Here is a 25,459-nt window from a genome sequence, read left to right as displayed (position 1 = left end):
GTGGCAATCCAGATGGTTCTATGGTGGACTGGATCAAACCATTGGAGTACAGAATTTATAGCAGAAGAATAGGCTTGGGAGCCATAATCAAGTTTAGAATGGGCAAGTGCTCGGTAAAAATGCAATAATGTGTTCTATTTGCTCCCAAAAACTTGGAGGAGATTGCACTGAGCATGTTCAAACCTCTCTTGCATTTTACTCTGAGCTGATGAATATGGTGGAGAAAGGTCAGCTTTCGATCAAAGATGAGGCCCAAAAACTTTGTTTCTGCTACCACAGGAACTAGATTCTGTTCAAGTCTGAGTCATGATATAGATTCCATTTGCGGCAGAAATGCACACAAACGGTCTTTTGAGCAGAAAACCTAAACCCATTGGCTAATGCCCAGGAACTAAGGTGGTTGACTGCTTGTTGCAATTGTCATTCAATAACTCTCATGCTGCAGGAGTGACAAAAAATACTAAAATCATCTACATGCACTATTTACTAAAGGAGGAAGCTGTTTTATAATGGAGTTAACTTTGACTGCAAACAGCATAACACTGAGGACAGAGCCTTGGGGAACTCCTTCCTCTTGGCAAAAGCAGCAAGATACACTGGATGCAACACAAATCTGGAAAAGTCAGTCATTTTGATAAAAAATTCTTAACAAAAATAGGAAGGTGACCTCTAAGATCAAATAAATAGATGTCTTTTAAAACATCATACCTCCAGGTTGTGTCATAAGCTTTTTCCATGTCAAAGAAAACTGATACCAAGTTCTCACACTTTATAAACGATTTGTGAATCGCTGTTTCCAATCAGATTAAATGGTCCAGAGTGCACTGATTTCTTTGGAAGCCGCACTGAACCTTGTTCAAATGGTCATTTGCCTCAAGGTAATATATAAGACGAACATTTACCATTTTTTCCAAAACCTTACATAAGCAACTGGTCAGAGCAATAGGATTGTAGTTGTTAGGAATTTTAGGGTCCTTTCCTGGCTTTGGGAATGCAAGAACGATTGTCCTGCACCAAGAATTGGGAAACTAATCCTCCAAATAAATTCGGTTGTAGAGATGTAGCAACAGCTCTAGAGAGTGAGATGGAAGGTGTTTTATCATCTCATACTGAATATCATCTGGTCCTCCAGTGCTGGCCTTTAAGGTAGCAAGTGCCATAGTTAATTCCATTTGATTGAAAGGCAGGTTATATGGCTCAGCTTTGTTTGAAGAAAAGTTGAGTTTTTGTTTCTCAACTTGCTTCTTTAAAACCAGGAACTCTGCAGAGTATGAAGTTTCAGCAGATATGTTGGAGAATACTTCTCAGTGAGCGTTGGTTAGAGCAGTTGGGCCTGCTAATTTATAACCATTATGTTGCAACATAGATGAGGGAAGTGATATGTATTTACCCTACATATTCTGAATTTTATCCCAGATGACCTGGCACCAGTCATTTGGTTAATTGAAGATGTAAACTTGATCTGGCATTCCTTTTGGCTCTGTCAGCATATAAATCGTGCTTTGGCACAGGCACATTTAAAAGCTATAAGATTTTCGGTGGTGGTGTAATGTCGGGATTTTCTCCATGCCCAATTTTATAACTTCCTTGCTTCTTTACACTCTTAGTTCCACCATGGCATTGGAAAATGTGGAAATCAGAAGGATGTTTTTGGAATTGCAACTGCTGCTGCATGGATAATACACTCCGTGATATACTTCACTGCTTCATCAATTGATTCGTGTTGAATTTGTGCAGGTTCAAATTCTGTAAGCTGTGAGAATGTACTCCAGTCTGCATGATCATACTTCTACCATGGTATTCTAAATGAAGAATGGAATTGGCCATAGTGGATTTGGTCCATCCACTATGGTAGATATTATGGGGAAGTCATGGGTAGTAGAGAAGGTGAGCAGATGGAGAGATAGATGGCATAGAAAGTACGGGTAGGCATATGGAAATAAATAGGTGTTGATTCCCACATTTGGTAAGAAAGGCCATTATTGTCGAGCACACATTCAACAATGCAACCTCGTTCATTACTTTCTGTGCTACCACAGAGGGTACTGTCCATTAAAGTCTCCAAAAGTAAAAGTGGAGAGAGCAATTGCGTAATAAGATCATTGAGATCTGCCTGGGAAATATTTATCCCAGGAGGCAAATTTATAGAACAAACTGTGAGAAAATACCCCATTGCTAAGCAAATGGCTACTGCTTCTAAGTTGGTATTCAGCTGAACACGTGAGAAAGGGGTATGGTTGCCCATGAGGATTGTGACGACTCCATGGGCCGGGCCATCTCTGTTTCTGCCTTTATGGATAACAGTAAAACACTTCCTAGTTCATTTCACAAATATATGTGGTCTCAGTTCTAATTTCGACAATGTCCATTTCCACTTGCAGTCTGCCAAACCCCATGTACTTTTCCTGACAGAATCTCAGTTATCGGTTGATTCAACTACTGCTCATCTCAGTTGCCCAAAATTATTTGCTGTACAATTCCTTTCGCCTCAAAGGTGATATTTGTGCATATGTCCATTCCGATATTCCCTGTCAGAGACTTGGTAATTTGGAATCTCTTCTTTTTGATCTCTCTGGTTTAAAATCTCTCTACCTCATTCTGTCAAATTCATCTGTTGTCTCTACCGTTTTCCCAACTCCACTAATCACTTGGAGCTCTTTGACTTCCTCTCTTTGAAACTTGACTTTCTCCAGTCCAACTTTCCTAACAGTGAGGTAATTTTCCTTGGTGATTTTAATGTTCAAAACTCCAGCTGGCTTCCGTTTTCTAGTTACACCGACCCAGCAGTCCATATATATGATCGATTGAGCATACGAGGCTTCTTTTATATACTCTAGGGCTAGTACAATACCATATAACTCTGAGGTATAAGTGCTGCATTCTGATGGGAGCCATCTGGAGATGGTGGCATTTGGCAGTACTACAGCTGTACCAACTTTACTACCAGTATTGGATCCATCTGTGTATATTGAAAGGAACTTCTGAACTCAGTGGAGTGAGCCATATGTATTTGCCTAATGTTGATATCTGGAAGGTAATTCTTTCCCGATTGTTGAAAATGTCTATCAATATGTATCTGAGGCATTTGCCATGGCTGGGTTTCCATAGTAGTATCCTGAAGAGTGTTAGTGAAATTGGGTCCCAGTTTGTGATTGGAGCTTGAAGCCTAATGCCAGATGGTTTGTTGAGCCGTGGTTTATGCTCATAAACGTCTCTCCATCTTGACACAAAGAGATATTGCCATATGGGATGATGTGGGAGACTGCTGATTTTGGCTGCATAATTTAGTAGGATAACTTGTCGCCGAAGGTGTAGTGGTGGTTCATAGGTTTCGATAGAGGCTTAAAATTGGTGAGGTGCAAAAAGCCCACAGTGAAACTTGTAGTGCACTATGATATATGGGATTGAGCCATTTCAGTGCAAACGGTCTGGCCGAGTCATATGCAGTAGAACCATAGTCTAACCTGGATCTGATCAGCGAGCGGTATAAGTGTAGTTACACATAACAACCTGCACCCTATGACGTAGAAAAAATTACTCTGAGAAGATTTAGTTTTTTAAGACAACTTGTACGAATATGTTTTATATGTTCTAGGAAGTTTAATTTTTTATCAAGTATTACACCAAGGAATCTAATACTAGGCTGGAAAGTAATACGATGAGAATCTAACTGAAGGTTTGGATCAGGATGTAAAGAACGTTTGCGACAGAAGCATACTGCAGTTGTTTTTGGTTTAGAAAGTCGATATCCATTGTTTTTGGCCCAAGAGACTATTCTGTTAATGGTACCTTGTAGTTGTCTTTCAATTAGTCGCATATTTTGAGAATGACATGAGATGGCAAGATCGTCAGCGTACAGGTATGCATAAACTGTATAGGGTATACACTTGGTTATTGCATCAATCCTAATGGCAAAGAGTGTGGCACTCAATACTGAGTCTTGGGGAACTCCCTCTTTTTGTACATATGCTTGAGACAATGAAGAATGGAATCGGACCTGAAACAATCTATTGCCTAGAAAGTTCTTAATGAATTTCGGCAGATGACCCCAAAGTCCACATTTATGTAAGTCCTGAAGAATCCTATATAGCCAAGTTGTATCAAAGGCTTTCTCTATGTCAATGCATATCATGACTAGGTGTTCATTTCTGAGGAAAGCGTTCTGGATATTTGTTTCTGCTTTGATAATGAGATCAAGCGTAGATCTTCTTCTCCGGAATCCATGCTGGTTTGGACCTAGAATGTTTTCCGTTTCTAGAAACCACGTCAGTCTAGCATTAACTATTTTTTACAATGTTTTCCCCAGACAACTGGTTAGAGAAAAAAGACAGTAATTTCTGGGATCTGTGTGGTCTTTTCCTAGTTTCGGGAAGGCTAGCATACAAGAATGCCACCAGCTAGCAGGGTTTCCTCTAGAAAAATTCTGTTATACAGTTGTAAGAGGGCAGTTAACGAATCCTCACTTAAATGGTAGATCATGGTGTAAAAAATTCCATCAGGCCCTGGAGCACTGCTCTTCACTCGGGCAAGCGTACTGCACAATTCAAACATGGTCAGAGGTAGGTTACACGAATGTGGGACGGTAGTATTAAAATTTAGTTGGTATTTTTATGTCTGGGATTTTAACAATTGAAATATTGATTCACTCACATGTGGCAACAGCCAAAAGTGTTTCAAATGAAGTACCTAAGGCATTTGCAATTTCTACAGGTTTAGAAATTTCCTTCCCTTTTACAAGTAGAATAGGAGAAGTTGTTTGCAAGTATTTATCATTAATTTGTTTGATTTTTTTCCAGATTATAGAAGTATCTGTGGATCTGTTTATGATGGAAGTATAAAGTGTCCATGCTTTTTTACTCTCTCGTCTTATATGACGAGCTTTAGCTCTGGCTCTCTTAAACTGTAGGAGGTAGGATATTTTCGAAACAGATTCCAGTACTTATTCCTTTCTTTTTTAGCATTGTTGCATGCTTCATTCCACCACATTTTTAGATGAAGCCGCATTTTGGATGCTGATTTTGGAATAGGCCACTGGGATGCGTTCATTATTTTTTGTGTAATGTACCTGACTGCAGAATCAATTGTGAGGGTTTTAATGTTGGAAGTATCTATTTGAGCTATTTCCTGGTATTAAGTCTAGTTAGCCTTGTCAAATTTCCAGGTTGTCCTAATATCACTATCAATGTCACTAATTTCCTATCATAGACTATCCAGTCTATGATAGGAAATATTATTGGAGAGCATATTGAAAGATCAATAGCTGAACTTGAGCCAGATGGAGAATGTACATATGTGTGATCGCCAGTGTTTAGAATAGTTAGATTACGTTTATCTAAAAATTTTTCTATTATCTGTCCTCTGGAGTCAATATGTTGAGAACCCCATAGGGGGTGATGGCCATTCCAGTCACCCATAATACAAAAGGGAACAGGTATTTGCTTTACTATATCATCTAAATCAGCAAGTGTGTATGTATGGTTTGGTGATAGATACATCGAAATTAATGTTACTGTTATACCAATGGTGACACGAACTGCAACCACCTTTAAAGATGTTTGCATGGGGACAGGTCTAGAGGGATCTAGAGAGAGTTCACTATGACTGCTACTCCTCCATGAGCTGAATTAGAGGAACTTCTATCTTTTCTATATATAATATAATGCTTAATTGTCATAGATAGTGTATTTTTGAGATTGGTTTCTTGACTGCATACCACAACAGGCTTATATTTATTTAATACATCGTAAAAGTCATTAAGTTAGCACGGAGCCCACGGCAATTCCACTGAATAACTATACCCATTGTTTGGTTTTAACTGGTGTCTGCTAAAGTCCGTGAAGTAGTCTGCTTACGCCTGTCTATTTTTTTCTTTTTCCTTCTTTGAGAAAACTGGTCTGCCTGTGTCAATGTTGTCTTCTGGATGAATTTCAAGAACTGTATCGTCTTCGCTTGCTTTTTCATCGATGTCAATGGGATGAGATCTGAGTTTGTATCTATCAGTTCTTTCAGAGATCTTGATTTGTTCTTTCGGTTGTTGATTGTGATTCTTATCTGGAGGTATTGTTACTGGTATATTTATTTCTTGAGTTGCATATCTGGAGGGATATTGTTCCTTTGATGAAGAAAGTACTGGTTTAGCTCAACCAGATACAGAGTATTTATTCCTTTTTCCAGTTTTAGATATTTGGAGGGACTGAGCAGTCAGTTTGAGTTGATACTGAGCATAATTGTTGAGTAACTGACACGTATGTAGATGATTTAATAGCAATTGCAAAGTGTTTCTTTGCCTCTTGATACGACACCTTATGTTCTATTTTATATTTCTGAACATTCTTCTCTCATTTCCATTGGTTGCAGTCCTTAGAGAAGGCAGAATGATTACCCTGACAGTTAGGACAGTTTTGAGTTTCCTTGTTACAGTCGGTATGTGTGTGTTCTTTAGAACCACAAGCAGCGCAAGTGACTTACAGTTTGCGAATGACCAAATTTTTGGCACTTGAAGCACAATACAGGATTGGGAATGTATGGTCGAACATGATATCTAAGGTATCCAGCTTTCATAGTTGTGGGGAGAATTGGTGTTTTAAACGTCAGTATGACTGTTCGAGTAGGGACAGTAGTAGTAGTAGTAGTAGTAGTAGTAGTAGTGGCACTTGATGCAAGAAAGCAGTGTAGGAGCTTATGCAGCATCAGCCAAAAAAAAAAATCACACCATACCCTCCAATTGCCTGTCCAGTTCCTCCTTAAATTTATTTAACCTATCAACTTCCACAACGACAGATGGAAGTTTGTTCCAGCAATTAACCACCCGCTGGCTAAAGGCAAATTTCCGCACATCTATTCTACATCTATCCTTTCTTAATTTGAACTTATGTCCCCGTAGGTTCGTATTCTGAACAAGTGGGAGGATCCCATCAGAATTCAGCGTGCTCAACCCATTCAAGGCCTTATAGACCTCAATCAGATCACCGCGCAGGTGCCTAGTCTCCAGCCACTGCAATTTGCAGAACTTAAGCCTCTCTTGGTAAGAGGATCCCTTCATTCCCCTCACCAATCGTGTTGCTCTTCTCTGTACACGCTCAAGCAAATCTACATCCTTCCTAAAATGAGGCCTCCAGACCTGTACGCAGTACTCAAGGCGTGGCCTGACCATTGCCTTATACAGAGGGACAATCACCTCCTTTTCCCTGCTAGCAAAATTCCTATATATCATTGACAAAACCCCATGACCTGCCCTAGCAGCCTGTCTACATTGCTCAGAAAACTTCATATCTGACTGCACAATTACTCCCAGGTCTTTTTCATTTTCTACCACCTTAAGTGTAGTACCACACAGTTGGTACGTTTCTCTGGGGTTACTTCTACCCATATGCAGTACTTTGCATTTGTCAAGGTTAAACTTCAGTTGCCACTTCTTAGCCCATCTGCCCAAATTATCTAGATCCTGTTGCAGTAGCACACTGCCATTACTGGCTCTCCATCTCTTTTGATAAAAATTCTTTTTGCATGGATTACATTTTGGTTGTTTAATTCATGGACAAGTTCATCTTCTGATACAGTTAGGAGAACCCATTCTGATTTTACCCCTTTAGAGGAGTTCAGGGTGGCCTGTGGGGTAACCTTTGTGGAAATTCCACCAATAATTGATTTTCTTTTATTACAAGAGACATTATCACTAAAACACAAGATATCTTAGACATTCAAATTACATTACTTCCATTACATCCTGTACCTCACTAAAAACAGGTAGTGTTTTAGTGGGAGGAGGTTTTTCTTTAGGTGCTACTTCCTTAGTTGGTATTGAGATGGGAGTAGCAACTGCTTTATCTTGATATGCTTCTGTCAATAAATATTGGGCTTATGGTGTAAAAGAATCACGTGGCGAGACTGAAATATCAGTTTGCATGGAGATAAAAATCTTCCTCACAACTACTTGTGCATAAGATTTTCCACTATTTACTGATATTACCTGTTTCTTTGCTTCAACATATGGGATGTTTTGTTCTGTCTTGATTTTTTGAATTTGTTTTTCCTCTTTCCATCTTCGGCATGCTCTTGAATATGCAGGGTGTTCATCACCATAATTCAAGCATGCTGGTTTCGAGGCAGAACATTCCTTTGTGTCATGTTCCTTAGCTCCACAGCAGGCACAAGCAGGTGATCTACGACATGCCATCTGAGAGTGGCCATATTTTTGGCATCTGAAACATCGTAACGGATTCGGAATGTACAGCCTTACAGGACAGTTCAGATAACTAGCCATGATGGAGGTAGGCGATTGAGAAGTGTTAAATGTAAGAATAAGAACCCTAGATGGGACTACTTTACCCTCCTTATGCATAAATATCCTCTTAACGGCTGTCACTCCTTGATCTCTCAGTTCGGTGCATATCTTCTCTTCAGATGTTTCAAGGAGATCCCACTCAGCAATTACACCACGTGATATATTCAATGTTCTGTATCATCACACAGAACATTGATATATTCAATGTTCTGTGTGATGATACCTTAATTGGAATGCCTCAAGAGATGTTGCTTGTAGAAGCTATTCTGAATGTCGCACTGAGGAAGTTTCTACTAAAAGGTCACCCGATCTAAGTCGTTTTACCGACTTCGGGGACCCTGCCAACCCTTCTGAATGAAGAAGGGTGACATTTTACCTATTTCCTTTTCACCGGGATTGTATGATAAGGAACTGAGGTACAGAAGTTGGTGCAGCTTCTGTTCAGTGTTTCTTTTTTGATGTTATGTTATCTTCATCAATTTCAGGTAGGGACCTCGTAGAGGCCCCAGAGGAGTTTGAAAGATTGAAATTCTCATAGGAATAAAGAGAAAGTTTCCAATGACCTAAGTACCTCACCCCATCACAGAGCTCTACGAGGGGATGCCCACTCGTGAACTAGCAGGTATTGCATACACGAATGGGACGCCAAGTTCGCTTAGGTGCACTATACCCACGTTTCCAATATGCCTTGGTCCTGTCCAGGACCAAAGGGAGGGAGACTTAGTGGAACGCAGTTGACCCTAGCAGTAAGAACCACCCGCCTGTCCCAACCCGCCTGTCCCAGGCGGGTGGTTCTTACTGCTACAGGATGAGTACAGGATTACTACAGGATGAGTTGTCCCAGACTGGCCTGACTGATCCCAGTCAGGCCAGTCTGGGACAACTCTTCTTGTCGAAGCAGTGGCTGAAATGGTGTATTAAGACTGTGTCCCTCAACTACCAGGATCCCCCTTTCCGAGTTTCCACGGGTTGCGGCATTTCTCACTGTGGCGCAGTTTTGTGCATCCAACAACATGACAATTGTCCCCACCTTACTGGCCAGACTTAGCCCCCTGCGACTTCTTCCTCTTCCTAAGAATGAAAATCAAGCTGAAGGGTCGAAGATTTGGCAGAGTAGCAGATATCCAAATCAAATTGCAGGCGGTGCTGAACACTATGGCGAAGAAGGACTTTCAGGAAGCATTCAAATCATGGAAGTGCTGGGATTGGTGTTTACGCTTTCAAGGGGACTACTTTGAAGTTGACGGTGGAAAATAAGACCCAGGGTGAGTCTAATTTATTTTATAAATACATTTCAGGAACTTTTGGGTAGCACCTTGTATATGGCTGAAAACTTTTCAGATTTAAATAATTATTCATTTAATTTCAAAATTAAATACTACTTTTATTTATTTACAAAGGAAAACAAAAATAAACTAAGAGAGAGGATAAAAAAAAAATTGTAGTAGCACCAAATAAACACTTGATGTGGGGGAACAACTTACGGAACATTTTTTTTCACTCTGGAGCAGTTCTGCCATAAACACTGGAACTCACCATCTGTAAACAGAAAAATTTGACAAATTTTAAATGCTTAAGTAATGATCACATAAAATATTTCTGTACGTCAGAAAAAAAAATATTAAAAATTTATTACTATATATTTATCATATACATGTCTCAGTTATAGACTTTAGTATACTTTATCTATATACAGTGTTTCTTATTATTATTACTAATATTACTATTAGTAGTAGTAGTGGCTAATAATACAACACAGCAGGCATATACAGCATTAGCAGTAAAAAAAAAAAACACTCCCATTTCACCGGTCCATTCCTGCTAACAGTTTATCCAGTTCTTCCCTGAATTTATTCAAAATAACCACCTCTAACATACCACATGGGAGTTTGTTCCAACAATCAACCCTCCTCTGGCTGAAGGTAATTTTCCACATATCCAACCTGCAACTGTCTTCAAATGCATTGAACTTACTCAATTCACTGAAGACTTTAAATATTTCAATCAGATCCTCTTAGTCTCTAGATGCTGCAATTTTCAAAACTCAAGCTTTTCCTGGTAACATCACCCTTTCACTCCCTTCGCCAATCTTGTTGCTCTTCTCTGCACCTATTCCAACAGATTTGCATCCTTTTTAAACTGAAGGTTTCCAGACCTATATGCAGTAATCAAGGTGTGGCTTAACCATTACATTACATAATGGGATAATCACCTCCTTATCCCAGCTGACAAAACCCCACAAGCTGTCTCAGCAACCTGTCTTGCACTGCTCAAAGAACTTTATATCTGACTGCACAATTAACCCCATATAAATTTAATTTTCCCTTTCATTCTGGTCTGAGTGTGGTGCTACACAGCTGGTAACGCTACTTTGGGATTACTGTTTTCCCCCTATGAAGTATAATTGCCCCTCCTCAGCCCTATCTACCTAATTTGTCTAGATCTTATTGCAGTAGCTTACCCTAATTACTGTGATTAACAAACCCTGCCAACCATCCTGTTATCTGCAAACTTAGACATAAGCCTGATATGCCTTCATCAATATCATTAATAAATACAGAAAACAACGATGGGCTGAGCCCTAAACCCTACAGGACTCAAATAATAACATTAGTCCAAGAGAAGTGCCCATTGATAACCACTCCGTCTTCTTCCACTCCACAACCACATTACCCACAGCAGCACTTGCCCTCAATGCCACACTGCTCCAATTTGTATAACAGTCTTTTGTGCAAAACCATCAAAAGCCTTTCTAAAATCTAAGTATATAATATCAAAATTGTTTTGATATCATACCCAGTTCCTTTGTTACTGTACTAAAGTATACAATCAGGTTGGTCAGACAAGATTACCCCTTAACAATTCCATGCTGTGATTGCATTATAACTGTATTCTTGTCTAGTTGATCCTGCATTACTAAATTAACCAGTGACTCCATTATTTACTAAGAGGAACAGAAGTCAAGTTAAGAGGTCTGCAGTACATAGGACCAACCCTGAATCCAGGGATGCTCTCATAATCATGGCTAAAGGTTTTCTTACCTTTTCTGCTGCCTCCTTTAATATAACTGGATAGATCCCATCCAACCCATGTATCTTTTTTTATATTAAGTTTTAACAATTTCTCTTTCACTTTCCTCTCAGTTATCACAAAACTAGCAGTATCCATTGCAAAAGTTTCTCAATTGGTAGCAGAGTTTTTCTCTAGTTGTCCTAAAGAAATGTAGTCCATGTTTTGTCATGAGCAGGTAAGCCAGTATGGGTCGAATTGCAAACAGCTGTATATTCTAGCTGTACCCGTTGAAAAAATTTCGCAAAGCACAGTTTTTATTGCCTGATATTTTCCCGAAAATTTTTGGACAATTCATTGTCATCTCTATAAAATACTACTGAAAAGGGTTGAATATTAAAAAAGTACACTAAAAACTCACCTTTCACTTTAAAAACTCGATTAAAACTTTCATTATTAGTGTTTTGTTCCTTTCGTTTTCTTGCAGATGCTTCTACTGTACAGTACCTCTTCAGTATCCAGCAAATATGTAGTGCTACCAATTGCAAAAATTTCGCAGTTGGTAGCAGAGTTTTTGTTTAGTTATCCTAAAGAAATGCAATGCTTGTTTTGTTGTAAGCAAGTAAGTCAGTATGCATTGAATTCTGTATCTGAGGAAACTTATAAATTTTCTTTGATTTTACCATTTCAGACTGATCCTGAATACATTTGCAGAAACACGAAAAGGCATGTATCTTCTTCTTCGAAGCAAGGTATGTTCACCACAACACGTCTTCCAGACTGTGACATAAATTGTTATTATTACTTACCTTAAAAAACAAATAAACTCGAAGTTAATGACTTCCGAATGTTTTAAACATAACGACTGGCAATGAGTGTATGAAGTCACGTGCGCAATGTGAGCTGTTTGTTTATCAGTTAATGTTAAACAAACAGTGCAATAGAAAACTAATGATTACTTCTTTCTTTTAAGGTAGGCAATTTCACAATTAGTAGTAATTTTTTTATTATCATTATTATTTTTTTTTTTGGAACAAAGGACACGATTGTGCGAATGTGCAAATTGTTAATCATTTAAATAGTTAAAGTGCAAATTGTTAATCAGAAAAAAATATCAACTAACACAACTGTTTAACATCTTCCTGTGGCTCCATCTATTAAGTGAATGTTGAACTTTTTCTCGTTTATACTACAAAAACTACTTTCCTCTCAGTTATCACAAAACTAGCAGTATCCATTGCAAAAATTTCTCTCAATTGGTAAAATCCCATTTTTTCCCATTCCGTAAAAAAAAAAAAATAATAAAAAAAAATTTTTTTTAATTTTAACAACTTTGTGCACACCTAGGAAGAAATAGCTTCAATTTGAGACAACCTCCAACCTGATCGGTTAAGCCTATTGTTCACACTGACTGTTGAAAGAAAAAGCTTTCTGTATTAAATATATAGATCATTTAGCTCTCTGCCAGAATTTGACTCACTTCTGCATCTTATCCCTAAAAAAAAAAATTATATTATTCCTCATGAGAGAGAGAGAGAGAGAGAGAGAGAGAGAGAGAGAGAGAGAGAGAGAGAGAGAGAGAGGAGAAGCAGCATAAAAGAAAGTCAACAATTGCAACCCTGGATATGTCAAAAATACAATTAAAATGTAACAATTTAAAGCATTACCTTTGTTATTATGATAAGTTTGGTGAACATGTCCATTAGGCTCTAAGACTAAATGATCCATTAAATCTTGCTGGTCCTCAAACTGAAAGTCACAAGTATCCCACATACACTCATATATTGTGTTTTCTCCTCCTTTGTCTGCATTATTTCCTCCACCATGAGCAGATGCCGGAGAATGTGGCATACTGTCCGTTCCTTCTCTAGCTGCTGTTTCTTCATTTTGTTTTTGTGCACGTTCTTCATACTCTGCTTTTTGTGCTGCAGGCAGATTACGCCACTGGATTAAAAAAAAAAAACCTTCAGAAAACAATTCTGAAAATGTCAGTTACAAACAAATAGTATCAGCTCTGATGTACTAGTTGAAAGGCATCCTTAAAGACATCCTTTAATGCATTTATCTTTTAACCAGCAGTAAATAACCCAACCCTGCATTTATCGGTAATGGATAAATAATCAATAAATGTCCAATGACTACCAAAAGCATATTTTCAATTGTAATTATTTTCTATGTGTGTGTGTAATCTAGCCTACAACTAGTCATTATTGGCAAATGATAAAGTAATTCTTCTGAAATGTATGAGGCATCCCAGCTCTCATTTCTCATATTCAGATTTTTAACTTTTTTTCTACCATTGCAACAAACTGTACTTCCAGCTCAGCATTCCTTTGCAGCCTTATGTCTTTATTCTATTACTGCCCTTTGCTTACATCTTCTTCATTGGTAATAACCAAAACAAACATGAAAAAAAAAAAAAAAAAAAACAAAAAAAAAACAAACATATATATATATATAAAGTAACATAATATATTCAATATGTACCTAGACAGTACACACAGAGTGAATGCAATATGTAATTTTACATACGTGTTTCTTTTCTCCCATGCAGATACAACCATCTAAATTTTAAAGAATTTTATATGCAGGATTGTGCACTATTATAATTATTTTATATACAAAAATAACATGATAAGAGTAGTGACAGTGTATACACTAAATCTCCAAGTTCACAGAAGTTGAGTTAATAAATTAAGTTATTAAGTTGAGTTAATAAATTAAGTTCATATATTTCCTACAGGAACTATAGACTCCAGAAAAATTTTAGCTACACTTTAAGAGATTTATGACTGGAAATAACATGAGTGCCATTTATTCTATGAGTGTCTTTCTCTGGAATGTAACACCAGTCACAAAGGAAATAAAACATTATGTTTCTCAAACTAATAAATTTTACAGAAAACTTGTTCTAAAGCTTATTAGTATTAGTGACAAATGATAATTAAATTTTTTATTGTGGTAAATAGGTTGCTCTAACATAAAACTAGATAGTGTATTACATATCACTGCAATTAGGAATCTATTAGATAGTGTAGTATTGATAATTTAATTAATTAAATCTATTAATCTTATTAATTTTCATTGTTAATCAATAGTATTCAATATCATGCCCTATACTAGAGCAGCAACAATGGGCATAAAGTAGCAGGAGTGCTGTGACTCTGGAGAGAACTGAAGGGAGAGCAATTCTCTGACGCATCACAGCCAAAAAAAAATGTGCAACTTGTGAAATGTTTGTGGAACTTTCTGGAACATGCAAATGGAATGGGCAAGTAAGCGTGAATGTCTTATTATGGGTGATTTTAATTTGCCTCTAATTGATTGAAGCAAATGGGAGGGAAACTCCACATGGGGGACAAAATTTTTAAATCAATTAGATGATTGCTATTTGTATCAACATGTCAGGGAAAGTACTAATGAAAAGAATACTCTAGACCTCATCATCACCCATGAACCAGATGACAAAATAAGGCCGACAGTACAGGAATCAATAGTAGGAAGTGATCACAGAGTTCTACGGTGGACGATGAAGAGAGAGGTAGCAGTAGTTAAAGGCAAAGGAATGGGTTATAATTTCAGGAAAGGAAATTACGATGCCTTAAGGTGCTACATGGCCTCTATTAACTGGGTAGATTGGACCCTTATTTAATGGGCATGGGATAGTATTAGATACCCCAGCTGAAGTTGCAGATGAACTCAACAGTTACTTTGCATCGATATTTACAGAAGAAAAACCCTTTACGTCAATGAGAAATTATGAGAGTGAAGTTGAAAAAAAAAAAATGTAATTAATGATGTTGAAATTTCACACGTTTATTTAAAGAAAAAAAATTTCGAGCCTACAGGCCAGTAAGGCTCCTGGGGCAGATGGCATATACCCTATAACCTTAAGGGAGGTGGCAAGTGAGTGCATTGAACCATTGAGGCTAATTATGCGAACTGGACTCTGGAGTGATTCCATTGGATTGGAAAAGTGCCAATGTATCTCCAATACATAAGGGTGGTTCTAAGAGTGAAGTGGGAAATTACTGGCTGGTTAGTCTAACTTCAGTAGTAGGAAAATCATGGAGACAATGATCAAAGTTGGAATTCAGTATCATTTAGATAGAAATGGAATTCTGAAGGATACTCATCATGGTTTTGTAAAGGGAAAGAGTTTTGTAAAAAAAAAAGTTTTGTAAAATCATGTTAACTAATCTGGTTAGCTATTTTGACAGGGTCACTCAATAGCTGGACTTTGAGAATAATTTCGACGTTGCTCATTTGGATTTCAGCAAAGCATTTGACTCAGTCCTACATGAGCGGTTACTTTATAAGCTGGAACAGGTTGGAATCACAAGGAAAATCCTTAGATGGATAGCTGGATGGCTTTAGGGCAGGAGGGTTGTGATAAATGGTTATTCCTCAGATTGGTTTGATGTAAGAAGTGGGTTCCCCAAGGATCAGTATAGGACCACTGTTGTTTTTGATTTTCATAAATGACATCGATAAAGGGATAGAGGGCGTGATGTCTAAATTTGCAGTGATGTAAAGATTGGTAGGTTAGTTAATGATTGCTGCCAAGCAAAGCTTCTTCTTAAGAATGACCTAGATAGACTTCAGGAATGGTCAGAAAAATGGCAGCTATGCTTTAATCCAGCAAAGTGTAAGGTATTGCACTTGGGGAACCTCAAAATAACTTATACAATTGGCAGAGTTGAAGTAAAGTTGGTAGTGGAGGAAAGGGACTTATGTTTTATGATATGGTCACTCTGTAAGTTCTCTGAGCATTGTAGACAGGTTGCAAGGAAAGCCCAAGGTGTCCTATCGATGATTTACAGAACAATTGCTAGTAGAGATTTTTTTTTTTTTTTTTTTTTTAGTTGTTGGCACATCGGCTTCTGTGGCCATAGTGCACCTCCCAAGGTTTTTGCAGTACTTTGATCCAAGCCCGAGGCAGGATTCGAACCCGCGACCTTTGGGTTGCCAGGCAAGCACTTCACCCACCCGGCTAGCCCGGTCGGCGCTAGTAGAGATAAGGACATCATAATCACATTATATAAGGCTATTGTTAGACCACACTTGGAATACTGTGCTCAGGTACGGAGACCACACCTAGTTAGTTAGTTATTTAGTTTTCAGGAGCATTAGCAACTAAGGCCATATTGCTCTGGGGATATGCGGTGGTCATTCCCTGACCTTTCTGCATTCTCCATATTTGGTGGTCATGGGCTTGAACCCCGATCTAATCAAGAAGCGTGTGCTACGCACTGCTGCTCCTGCTCACCTGGCTACAGAGACACTGAGACCACACCTAAAGAAAGACATTGCACTTTTTGAAAGGATACAGAGATGGGTAACTCGCCTGGTGAGATTGGCAAAATGGCACCCATATGAGGAAAGACTTCGAATATGTGGGTTGCAAAGCTTGGAAACTAGGCACCTTAGAGGAGACTTGATTGAGGTGTTTAAGGCTCTGAGAGGCATAAGCAAAATGAATGAAGATGAAATTTTCACAGTTATAAATGATTCTAGAACTAGGGGTCATAATTTCAAGTTACGGGAAGGGGGAGATGTTTAGACTGGATTGCAGGAAGTTTTATTTTAGCCAGTGAGTTATAAATTACTGGAATAAGTTACCTACATGGGTGATAGAGGCTGACAGTTTAGGGAAATTCAAAGGTCAGCTGGATGGGATACCAGGAAACCAATGTGTGGACTATGCCGCTAAACATCCAACAGAGAATTATCACAGTATTACGTTCTTAGGTTTTTAATTTCTTTTTCTCTTATTTATTAATTATTATTATATATATATTTTTTAAAAATTTTCTTCTTATTATTATTTTATTCTTATCATTTTATTTTATTTATTTTTATTTTATTATTATTTTTTTGGCTGGTGCAGCCATAGGCTTCCTTGCACATAAGCCAAGTGATCTCCATAAGCCTTTTACATAAACCATAGGCTTCCTTGCACCGTGTGGCCATTGCTAATAGTAATACTAATTTTCCTTATACGTGAATACAAGAAGAAGAAAACAAATCAGATCAGACCCTTGTGTACTCGGTGGGCAAAACTTTTAGATAACTCAGCTGATGTTGCTGATGAAAGACCCTAGTGCCGAAGAGAGGCTGAGTCACATGAAATTAGTGATGACTGTTTATTTGAAAACTTTCAAGCAAAAAGGCAAGTAAGGCTCCTAGAGTTGATGGCATATACCCAGCAATTTTAAGGGAGATGGCCAGATTGTGCACTGAACCAGTGAGGTTAATTAAGGGCATCACTGAACTTGAAGAGATTCCTTTGGATTGGAGAAGTGCCAATGTATCACCAACACAAAAAGGTGGTTCTAAGAGTGAAGTCCGGTTAGACTGGTTAGTCTGACTTCAGTGGTAGGGAAAGTCTTAGAGGCAATCCAGGACAATTAGAAAGAAATGGCATCATGAAGGATACACAACATGATTTTGTTAATGGGAAATCATGTTTAATTAACCTAGTAAACTATTTTTTCATATAGTTACTCATGAACTGGATGTAGAGAACAATTCCAACATAGTTTACTTGGATTTTAGCAAGGCATTTCACTCAGTAAATCACAAGATGTCAGTATATAAGCTGGAACATGTTAGGATTCTAAGATGGATTTTCCAGTAATTTATAACTCACTGGCTAAAATAAAACTTCCTGCAATCCAAACTAAACATCTCTTCCTGTAACTGGAAGAGATACAGGTCATTTATAACCATGAAAATTTCATCCTCATTCATTTTACTTATGCCTCTCAGAGCTTTAAACACCTCAATCAAGTCTCCTCTAAGGTGTCTAGTTTCCAAGATCTGTAACCCACATATTTGAAGTATTTTCTCATATGGATGCCCTTTTGCCAATCTACTAGGCAAATTACCTGTCTTTGGACCCTCTCAATGTCTTTCTTTAGGTGTGATCTCCATAATCGAACACAGTATTCCAAGTTGGGTCTAACAAAAGCCTGATATAATGGGATTATGACGTCCTTATCTCTACTAGCAAATGTTCAATAAATCATGTCTTCACTTCATGTCTGACTGTATTGTAACACCCAAAGTCACTTTCCTCCACTACTGGCTTTAGTTCAACTCCACCAAGCGTATAAGTTATTTTGGGTTTACTCCTGCCCAGGTGTAATACTTTACACTTTGCTGGATTAAAGCAAATTAAAATTAAAGCTGGATTAAATGTACACTATCTATTTAGTTTGTCAGCAACTTGAGCAGAATCATCAAAAGTTAAACTAGTGTGATTCATCTGTTTCCTTCTTGTATTTACATAAGTAAAGAAATCTTTGCTGATTTCCTTTGCATTCTATACCAGAGATTTTTTGTAATCTGCCTTAGTTTGTCAAACCTTTGTAGTGACTTGATTATACATTATTTTGTACTTACTATAGAAATCTATATCCCCTGATAATTTATATGCACCACATGCATATTTCTTCTCAGCCAACAGTGTCATCAGTTCATCTGAAAATGATTTAGGTTTAAGCCACCTTGAATAGTATCTTAGTTGAATAGAACAGTATCTTATCTCTTAGTTGGCATAAAATACCTAATAGATTTTATGATTACTTTCTTAAATGCTTCCCATTGCACAGAATTTAAAAATTGTCTGAGAGTCTGATTGTCTAACTGTAGTCACCATTACAAAAGCAAGAGACCTTCCCTTTGCCCTTCACAGTAGTTACATCTCTAAGTAAATCCCACATCAATACACTGAGAACACTGCCACCTAATGCTTCTTTTATTTTCTGACTCTTAATGCATGAAGAGTCACTGCTGATAATCAGATCAAGAGTACTACTTTCTCAAGACTACTTTCTGTCCCTAACATGCTGGTGTAGAAAACAATCATCAAATAAACCCACAAAAGTCTGTGTGAGTGACCATCCCTCAAGTTCTAGTCAATATCTGTAAAGTTAAAATCCCCATTTTAACACATTCTGGTTTACTGGCTCACTCTATTTGTATGTATAGCTATTCATTGCACTCATTATAGTCATTTAGCCCATAACACACTCCTACACTCATTTCTGTTTTGCAGTGCTTATGCTGCACTGAACTGATTCAGTTCAGTGCAACACTGCAATGGTCATCGTTGTCAACTGAATGCACTGCCTTAGATTAATTTCGGAATATTAGATATGGATCTGTTCGTTCTTAAATGCTAATTTAGGGATCTTATTAGCCATGATTCAGTAAGCTTAAATAAGTCTAATTTACCTAAGAATGAAATATTTTACTTAATTAAATTTCTTGTACAAGCCAATTATATTCATTTTCAATCTAAAATATATAACAAATATTTGGGTTACCGATGGGCCTTAGCTTGAGTGGACTAGTTGCCGAAATCTATCTCAATAAAATCAAACAGTTACATTTAACGGTGTTTCTCCCAAATCTAACATTTTACAGTAGGTATTTGGATGCTATCTTAATAATTACTAATGAACATATAGTAAATAACGTTTTGGATTCATTAAATAAGATACATACCAGACTTAATTTTACTTTAGAAATGGAAATTCCTCAGATGAAAGCCATAAATTTCCTAAATTTCAATTTAACTAGGGTTAATGAGAATATACATTTTAAAATTTACAGGAAACTGATGAATATTGGTGAATTCTTACACTGTTCTAGCTATTATTCATTCACATATAAACGGAGCATTGTTTTTAATCAGTTTTACAATGCATATAAATATAACTCTACTCAGGAGTTATTATTAGATGAGCTTATGGAACTTGCGAAAAGATTTCTAAATAAGGGTTACGCTTTGAGTACTATCATGAAGATTAGACAACAAGAAAAACAAAGTGGAGACTGGTATAACAAATAACAGATCTGATCTGAAACATTTTATTAAAGTTTTTTACATACAGTACTGGTACAAACAATTCATTAACATTTTTAAGAACACTGAATTTCAGATTATAGCCCAACTAATTTGTAAATTCCACGATGTTTTGAAGCATAGAGCGGTCGGTGTTGTTTCAACCATGGAGGCACACCATGTTGTTTATAATATTCCTTGTGGTGAGTGTAATTCCGCATAATATTGGCTCGACCCAGAATTATCCTTCGATAAGGATAAATCAACACGTGGCATCGGTTGAGGCAAAAAAGGACATGTGCCTCGGAACTTGCTTTTCATGCTATCAATGATAGGCACGTGTTCCTTTTTAATGAAGCAAAGGTGTTAAAAATATGCAGCAGGAATATATTAAATTGTTAATTGTGGAAACATTGGAAATGAGATTAAATGCAAATTCTATTAATGTATGTAGGCCTTACACTATTTTGGACTTTCACACACATGTATGAACGGTAATTCATACATTGGTTAGTATAAATAATCTCGTGTCAAGTATTCAATAGGTTTATATAAAAGGGGGGAAGATATCATTCATGAACAGTACTTTACTTCTTGTGAACACAGAAACTGTGCGAATAAGTTGGTTCCTTAAAAGAAGAAGTATTTGACAATTTTAAAGTTTACGATATTTTTAATTCAATATAACATTTATTTCGCATTTCTTAAGGTGGTTATTCAACAATTGTTTTTCAGTTCTCATGTTAGCATGCGATTTTGGTTGGTTTGGGGGGGGGAGAGGTTGATGGCTGTCAGCTTTCCCTGACTTTTCTCAATGCATTATGTTGGGAATGAGAAATGAAATACATGACTATTTTAATATTTAGCTATATTATAATTTATAATCACTATTAAACATGGGATGTTTATTCGTATAATCATACAAACACCCTCTACTGAGTGTTGAGAGAATTCCAGTCCTACCTAAAGTTATGAGGTTTCCTCTTATGAATTTTAATTCTTAAATGCTGTATTCAAGGGCTAAATAATTTTAAATATGACAAGTGAAAACAGAACTGGATCATTAACACGAAATTACTGTTGTTTTAATGTTAGCAGCAGAAAATATGATGCAAGAAAGCAAGCTTATATAGCACAGCAAAAAAAAATACCCAACACTTTCCACCATTTCATCCCATCTAATAATTTGTCTAGTTCTTCCTTGAATTTATTCAAGCCATCCACCTTTACTATACCAGATGGGAATTTGTAAAACTAATCGGCCTCCTGCTGGCTGAAGTCAAATTTCTGCACATCTATCCTGCAACCATCCTTCACTTTGAATTTATGCTCCCTCGTGTGTGTTTAGTCTGAGCAAAAAGAAAGATTCCATCAGCATTTAGCTTATTAAATCCATTCAAGGCCCTAAACACCTCAATCAGATCTCCTTGCAGATTTAAAGCCTTTCCTGGTAAGAATACCCTTTTGTTCCTTTCGCTGCTCTTTTTTACACCTGCTCCATGAGATATTCAAAGATATGAATCACCTTTTTATTTCAGATCAGTGATATGTATTTTTCAAAGCAGGCAAGACAAACTAAATCTAATATTACTCCAAGATCTTTACAAGAAATTAATGACTGTAGAATCATGCTTTATTTGAAAAATAACAAAATTTAGAAAAATAATTGATCTTTCTTTTATTACAAGAGACATTATCACTAAAACACAAGATATCTTGAAAATTTAAATTACAGAGATTAAATTAGATTATTTTAGATACATTTCATTTTCATTTCAATTTTATGCAATTTTCTCCAGAACAAAGATCTATTTGAAAATAAGCATACCAAACATCACAAACTTACCATTATTCCAAAGTGTCATTAAAACGCAAGCAGAAGTATGAATTTCCAAAATGATGTTTTTGAAGGAAGATTTTGGGAAAATATATTTTAGTATATATCAGGGGTAACCAGCTAGATGACTGTTGGGAGCCGCAATAGTGGAAGGCATATTGGAAAGGGCTATATAATAAAATGCATACGTATGTCTCCACGAGCCGATGGCTCCATCTGTCGTGCATAGCATCTCAATGAAAAAACACTTTAGACGTATGCATGGTTCAATCAGTTTTTTTACAGTGCACGAGTTAATTGGTGTGACCATTATTAGTTTATTTTTAAGTGAGACCATTTAAAAGTTATTATGCTGTCTGGAAAATTAATATGAAGACAAGAATAGGGGATTTATGGCAGAATGGGAAGAAGAGTTTGTTTTTGTGGAGAGAAATGTGGCCTTTTTTCCCTGTCCATTGCATTATTCATAGGGAACACCTAGCAGCCAAATATTTTATATATGAACATGTTATGGAGGTAGTTCTGAAAATTGTTAACTACATATGTTCAAGCACCAAAGCACATCAGCAGTTCAAAGCTTTCATGGAAGAAATAGACAATGATCAGTTTCCAGATGACGTATCATGGTTCTATTTAGTAAGTTGGCTCTTAGTAAGCAATGTTCTAACAAAGTTCTTTCACTTGATGGAGCCAATCAAACAATTTGTCAAAGAAAAAGGGAAATCTTTCCCTCAACTTGAGGATGCCCAGTGATTAACAGATACGGCATTTTTCATAGATGTTGTTCAGCATTTACAATCATTAAACGTATCTCTGCAAGGACAAGGAAAACTTATTTCTGATTTAGAACAGCATGTGTTCAGCTTCCACAACAAACTGAAACCCTTCAAGAAGAGTTTCAGTCTGTTGTTTTCTAAAAACCTTCACTTTTCTAACACCTTCATTCATTTCTCGTGTTTGAGTAAAACTTTGCAAACTCTACTCAGATTTGAAATAATAACTAGAGGTTATGCATGCAAGTTACATGGTTGTTGTTGTTATTTGGTTTTTAGGAGCATTAGCAACTAAGGCCATATTGCTCTGGGATATGCGGTGGTCATTCCCTGACCTTTCCGCATCCTCCGTATTTAGTGGTGACGGGCTCGAACCCCGGTCTAATCAAGAAGCGTGTGCTACGCACTGCTGCTCCTTCCTGCCTGGCTGGAGGCGCCGCAAGTTACATGGACTGGCATAAGAAATTAGTGATAGATTTTGTGATTTAAGAGCACTTAAACCATCATTTTTGGAAAATCCTTTTCTTGCTGACATTATGAAGAATGGCTGTCCCATCTCACTGTCAATTGCTGGGGATACAGCAGCTGTAGAGTTGGAGCTCCAAGAGGATGAAGGATTGAAACAACTAAAAAAAAGTGGCTGCTCGACTATTGAGTTTTGGAAGCAGGTTCCAGAACAAACATATCCTAAAACAAAAGAGTGTGTGCAGAGATTGATCTCTTTTGGTCCATTGTTATTTTCTGTACAGGCAACCCCCACATAACACAGTACTTCTACAACATGGTACTTATATAACACAGTTTGAGAACTACGGGAAATCTCGCATAACAGGTATTTTTGAGATTTTGTGCTGGGAAAACTCTGCTATTACGTTAGATGTAATTTTCAATTTTCCATTCTTTTTTTGTGAACCCCCGTTGTTGACCTGCTAGTCGTTATCACCTTTGTGATATTTTTCCAAAGCACATTTTTGGAGGTCACAACCATAAAACAATAAAAACAATTTGCACTTTCCAGTTTATTGGGCTTTTCTATTAGTGCAATTTGTTATAAATGGGTAGTAAACTATCTTCCTCGATAGTACTGATAGCTGGAATTCAATGGGTTTTCATGTTATTATGGTGAAATGGGTTTCCCCTTCCATGAAATATTCAATCATATAAAAAACATCAATAAATTTTCAGAATCTCAATACTCCGTATCTCACTTGTGTATGCAGTGTTCTTTGTTATTAATTGCTTATCACTTTTTCTGTTTTAAATTTTATAACCAAAAAAAAAAAAAAAAAAAAAAAGTCAGTGAACAGAAATATCAATTAGTTAGTATGTACATATTAAAGTACACATTAATTAATCTATGTATATAAGCATAAAGTTATTTATTTTTTTGCTAATTGGAAAATATTCTTCCAATTTTCATGTATCATTTAACTTTGTTAACTGGTAAGGTAATAAAGTTAAAATTGTGCTTTATATCTTTAAAGCAGATGTCCACTGTATTTTGCTGGGAGATCCCTGGGTTAGGTTCTGTGCTATTGAACTTGTACTTGTTTGAGACCATAAAAAAGTGACTCCAAAGCATGCAGTTTGCAGTGTGTTTTTGACTGTTAAATAGAGCAGAAGTTACATGAAATCTAGATGCTGCAGAAGAGATTGTACTTAGCAGCGATGAAAAGGAAGAAAATTAAATGAACATACATTATCTGACATATAAGTATCACAGTTTGTAAGGTAAGATGCTTGTTCAGTTATTACTATTTACGTTACTACTATTTTAAAAACAAAGTTAAAATATTAAGTTATTACTATAATAAAAATTAAGTTTCCGATAGTTATAAAAAAAATGGAGTATTTTTGTTAGCTTTTGGAACGTAACCCCCCTTTTGTACTGGTTCTTAGTTCTGGATAACACGGTTTCGCATTACATGAGATTTTGTAGGAACTAAACTACCGTGTTATATGAGGGTTACCTGTATTTATCAATGATATTGATGAAGGTATATCAGGCTTAATGTCTAAGTTTGCAGACGATATGAATGTTGGCAGGGTTGCTAATGACAGTACACTACTGCAACAGGATCTAGAAAAGTGAGCAGATGGGCTGAGAGGTGGCAACTAACATTGGCAAATGTAAAGTATTGGTATGGGTAGCAGTAACCCCAGAGTAACGTATAAACTGTGTGGTACTACACCCAGGGTGGTAGAGAATGAAAAGGACATTGTGCAGTCAGATATGAAGTTTTCTGAGCAGTGCAGACATCTGCAAAAGTAGCTCATGGTGTCTTGTCAATGATATACAGGAATTTTTCTAGCAGGGATAAGGAGGTGATTATCCCCTTGTACAAGGCAATGGTCAAGCCACACCTCGAGTACTGTATACAGGTCTGAAGCCCTCATTTTAGGAAGGATGTAGAGCTGCTGGAACGAGTACAGAGCAGGGCAACAAGATTAGTGAATGGAACAAAGGGAAGCTCTTACCAAGAAAGGCTTAAGTTTTGCAAATTACAGTGTCTGGAGACTAGACACTTGCAAGGTGATCTGATTTAGATGTATATATGGTCTTGGATGGTTTGAGCACGCTCAATGCTGATGGGATTCTTCCTCTTGCCCAGATTATGCACCTGACAGGACAAAAATTCAAATTGAGGAAAGACAGTTGTAGAATTGATGTGCAGAAATTTGCCTTTAGCCAGTGGATGGTT

At 37.0% G+C, this 25,459-nt stretch overlaps 1 protein-coding gene across 1 annotated transcript in view; it reads right to left on the bottom strand.

Moving 5' to 3' along the window:
* The window catches only part of polybromo (protein), a 702,481-nt gene that overhangs the window by 101,335 nt on the left and 575,687 nt on the right, over positions 1-25,459 (bottom strand). The window contains exons 34-35 of the mRNA XM_090389959.1: positions 12,961-13,237; positions 9,769-9,823 (exon numbers count right to left, since the gene is read on the bottom strand). Coding sequence (XP_090246085.1) covers positions 9,769-9,823; positions 12,961-13,237 — 332 coding nt within the window. The remainder of the gene's footprint in view (positions 1-9,768; positions 9,824-12,960; positions 13,238-25,459) is intronic.

Source organism: Mastigoproctus giganteus, chromosome 2 (assembly GCF_048544385.1).
Source record: "Mastigoproctus giganteus isolate SK-2022 chromosome 2, ASM4854438v1, whole genome shotgun sequence".
In the NCBI taxonomy this organism is placed as follows: domain Eukaryota; kingdom Metazoa; phylum Arthropoda; class Arachnida; order Uropygi; family Thelyphonidae; genus Mastigoproctus; species Mastigoproctus giganteus.
This window is presented reverse-complemented; position numbering and strand designations above follow the sequence as displayed.